The sequence below is a fragment of the Schistocerca americana genome, chromosome 4 (genome assembly GCF_021461395.2).
Source record: "Schistocerca americana isolate TAMUIC-IGC-003095 chromosome 4, iqSchAmer2.1, whole genome shotgun sequence".
Classification (NCBI taxonomy): Eukaryota; Metazoa; Arthropoda; class Insecta; order Orthoptera; family Acrididae; genus Schistocerca; species Schistocerca americana.
In genome coordinates this window covers 101,049,825-101,053,806 of record NC_060122.1, presented here as the reverse complement: position 1 = coordinate 101,053,806, position 3,982 = coordinate 101,049,825, and the positions used below count along the sequence as shown (strand labels likewise).

Genomic DNA, 3,982 nt, shown 5'->3' with positions numbered 1-3,982 from the left:
CAGATGCATTTAAAAGGAAGGTGTGCTTGTTTTCTATTGGAACTTCGTCGTAGCAGTCATTTGTTTTAGAAAGCCTGATTGGCTCTAAGTGAAACCATGAGGTTATTGGTGGGCAGGTTGACAGCGGTTTTTGTATTTGCGTGTTTTGGTGTTATGACTATTGTGTAACGGCAGGTTCTCAGATTGTTTATTGTAGAACCATTTAAGAATTTTTTTACGCCAAGTCTTTCGTTAAGAGTTCTCCAATCTGCGAGTTAAAGATATGATGGATTTCTCCGTTCACTTCACACCACAGAACCAACTTACTCTTAGCGCAGAATTGCGGAACGTCATACAAGAGCGTAATATACTTACAACTAGAACTAGACTGAAAGGTAATAAGTACGTTTCTATTACTGGTCTTAGAATTTTTTGGCCACAGAGAACTTTTTATCGTGAGATGATGCCAAAATATGTTCATCATCTAACGGTGATGCAGCTACATATCCATTCGGTGAAAATTTTCCCTTGTTTTTATGTTGACTTTTTTCAATATGATCATAAATTTATAACAAGACATCGGTTTTAGTACTCCTATGCTTGACTCACAAGTAGATGACATGCAAATTACCAGCTCCAATTTACTCATTTCCTTTGCTAAAAATCTAATTTTGTAATACAAAAATCGCATCAGATATTGTACATTAAGTCTATAGTTTTCGGTGAAATCCTAATCACTTTTTTACTGAAATTCCTTGTATCTTTTTGTTAATCGCATTTAGTTTTGTCTGATCTTGACGGAGTGAAACGAACTTCTGACGAAGAGAAACGAATTTCTTTACGAAATAAAGCAATTCAAGAAATTCTGACGTCGGAGGTTAGCTACCTGCGAAGCTTGGAGACTGTGATGAAGGTAACTGCACTAGTCGCACTTGTGTTGCGGCGAATGAGATTGGTCTACTGTTCGATAGCTCTTGATCACGATGAACGCATTTTCTCAATATATATTTGATTATATGCTACATATTTTTAATATTACCATAAACAATCTACGTAACTTACTAGTCATAAACACAGCTGTGATAAGGATTGGTGAAGACACCTCTAGTTTGTTATACACAATTGTGCCAGCGGATGACTGACTGACTTACTGTTTGTTGACTGTCTTTCTCAGTCCTTGGGTCTAAATCAGTTAGTCAGAAATCCTCATGTCAGATAGTGACTAATTCTTTCTGTTCTTTAAATACCAGTACATAGTGCTATTATTGTTGCTCTGTTATATCGAAGTGTAATGTTATGTCTGAATAATTAGAGGGAAAGGTTGTTTCATTTTATATTAAATGTTTAAGTATTTATTAAAGCTGCAGGCCAGGTCTGCAATTATCATTGTTGCAGATGAGGAATGGTATAATGCTGCTATCTCTTACATTTATCAGCACTGCGTGAGGGAGATGAGAGATACCTGGTGTGTGGCTCTTTCTTTCCAGCAATTGGTCCCGTCTGCTTCACACTGCACTTTGACTGGGCTAAAGTAGGCCTACAGTAGATACTGCCAACGGAAGCATTCAATTCGACCCATCTGCTTTGACCTTCAACATAATGTTGTGGTGTATCGTGTCACTATCATGCAGAGGTTTTGAGTTGATTGTGTTTCGAGATGCCATGTTGTTGTAGGTTATTTGATCGTGCCCTTTGGTGGTGGATGTGGATGTGCTGAGTTTAATGTGTGATATTGGGTTTATTTGAGTTTTGGTTGTCATTGTGCTAGCGTGGTTTTGAGTTTAGATAACTGGTGTGGTAACATGGGCCTGTGGAAGTGTTTTCAGTGGGTTATTAAGATTTTTTTGGATATGTGTTTGGCATTTTTGTTAGATCTGATTAGTTTGGCGTTGTTGTTCAGAAAGAAGTCTAATTTTCTTATTATTTGGTTAGGTATGGATACGACAGCGCAGTTCACGAGTGTATCGTTACATTCTGAGGAAGGTGAGATATGATGTCTGAACATACAGATTCTGCAGACGCTAGGTGTCATGTTTGTGGCAACAACATGAGGTTGATGAGAGTTCTTGCAGCTTGGACGAGGGACGTGTATCTGGTGTATCTGTGGTGCCACATGCACATTTGTATGTTTGTTTGTGTGTGTGTGTGTGGGGGGGGGGGGGGGTTGGACAACCTAGGTGGTACTGTCCGAGGCTTTTTGTTGGCAAGTAATTTTTGTTTTTGGTTTTATTCTATAGTCATTGTGATGTTTTGTGTAGCCTACTATGTATTTATGGTAGGTCAGTTGTGTTTTAATTGATGTGGTGAATATGGGGTATTTGGATTATTGAGTTGTTGGGGTTTTCTTTCCACCTTTCAGAATTGTATGTGTTGGGTTTTGGTATCGATATCTGCGGTTGAGCTATGTAGCTCAAGGGAAATATCAGATTCCTGTGGTTTTGTTGGTGTAGCGGAATGTTGTAATTTAATTTTTTTTTATATTATTTGTTTTGGGATGGTACAGTGTTTTTTATTGTTGTATCTGTAGCTTGTGTCCACCCTAAACCCCAATTTTCCGGAGTTGTCCTGGCGCGCTCGCACACACACGACTTCTGACTCGAGCATCTCGGGCCGGAATGCAGCACCACGTGGGATGCAAGCAGCAATCTTGAGGGGGTGGGAAAGGGATAGTAGTGTACAGATTGTGAGAGAGATTAATGCTGTCTGGTGGAGGGCACTGGGACTAGACTGTCAACAGCAGCAGCAGCAGCAGGAAGTTGTGGGGCAGGGAGGTTGGGAAAAAGCAACCAAAGAAAGGAGAGGACCAGGGAAAGACAGGTGGATGCATTGCCAGAGGGCTGCAAATAAATAAGGTGGGAGACGAGTCTGGGGAGGGATGATAGGACAGAGGAGGTGGAAGCTGCTGTTGGGTGGAGGGTGTGGGGACAGTATGTCATCGTACATTGAGGACAGGATAATTACGGGAGTGGAGAATGTGTTGTAATGATGACTCCCATTTGTGCGGCTCAGAAAAGCTGGTGGTGGAGGGAAGGATTCAGACGGCTCAGTTAGTGAAGCAGCCATTGAAATCGAGTGTGCTATGTTTAGCTGTATGTTGCACCACAGGGTGGTCTTCTTTTCCCTTGGCCGCACTTTGGCAGTGGCCGTTTATCCTGGTGGACAGCTGGTTGGCAGCCATACCAAATCTGTGCAATGATTGCAGCAGAGCTGGTAAATGACATGGCTGTTTTTGCAGGTGGCACGGCTCGTGATTGGTAGGATAAATGTGTGACATGACTCGAATAGTAAGTGCTGGCTGGGTGGATTGGGCAGGTTTTGCACCGGAGTCTTCCACTGGGATATGATCCTTGTGGTAAGGAATTGGGATTGGGAGTGGCATAGGGATGGACTGGGATGTTGTGGAGGTTGGGTGGGTCTCACCAAGGCCTTCACAGACAGGCACTATCTGACAGACCTAGTCCGCAAACAGATCTCCTGTGCCATTTCTCCTCATAACCCCAATCATCCTACCACTTCTAAAAACCAGGCACAAATGAGTGTCCCCTTCATCACCCAGTACCACCCTGGAATGGACCAACTGAACCACATCCTTCACCAGGGATTTGATTACCTATAATCATGCCCTGAAATGAAGGACATCCTACCTACCTGAGGTACTTTCCACACCTCCTAAAGTGGTGCTCCATCATCCACCCAATCTCAATATCATCCTAGCCCATCCCTATGCCACTCCCAATACCAACCTCTTACCACGAGGATCATATCCCTGTGGAAGACACAGGTGCAAAACCTGCCCAATCCACCCAGCCAGCACTTCCTCTTCCAAACCTGCCACAGGTTTATCTCACCCCATCAGGGGCCAGGCCATCTGTGAAAGCAGCCTCGTCATTTACTAGTTCTGCTGCAATCATTGCACAGCCTTTTATATTGGTATGACTACCAACTAGCTGTCCACCAGGATTAATGGCCACTGACAAACTGTGACCAAGAGCAAAGTATGGCA

General features: G+C 42.8%; 1 protein-coding gene across 1 annotated transcript in view; it reads left to right on the top strand.

Annotated features, from left to right (window-relative positions):
* The first annotated feature begins 128 nt into the window (after window positions 1-128).
* LOC124613253 (putative protein tag-52) overlaps window positions 129-3,982 on the top strand; it is a 153,885-nt gene continuing 150,031 nt past the window's right edge. Inside the window, exons 1-2 of the mRNA XM_047141943.1 lie at window positions 129-374; window positions 762-892. Coding sequence (XP_046997899.1) covers window positions 263-374; window positions 762-892 — 243 coding nt within the window. The 5' untranslated portion in view covers window positions 129-262. The remainder of the gene's footprint in view (window positions 375-761; window positions 893-3,982) is intronic.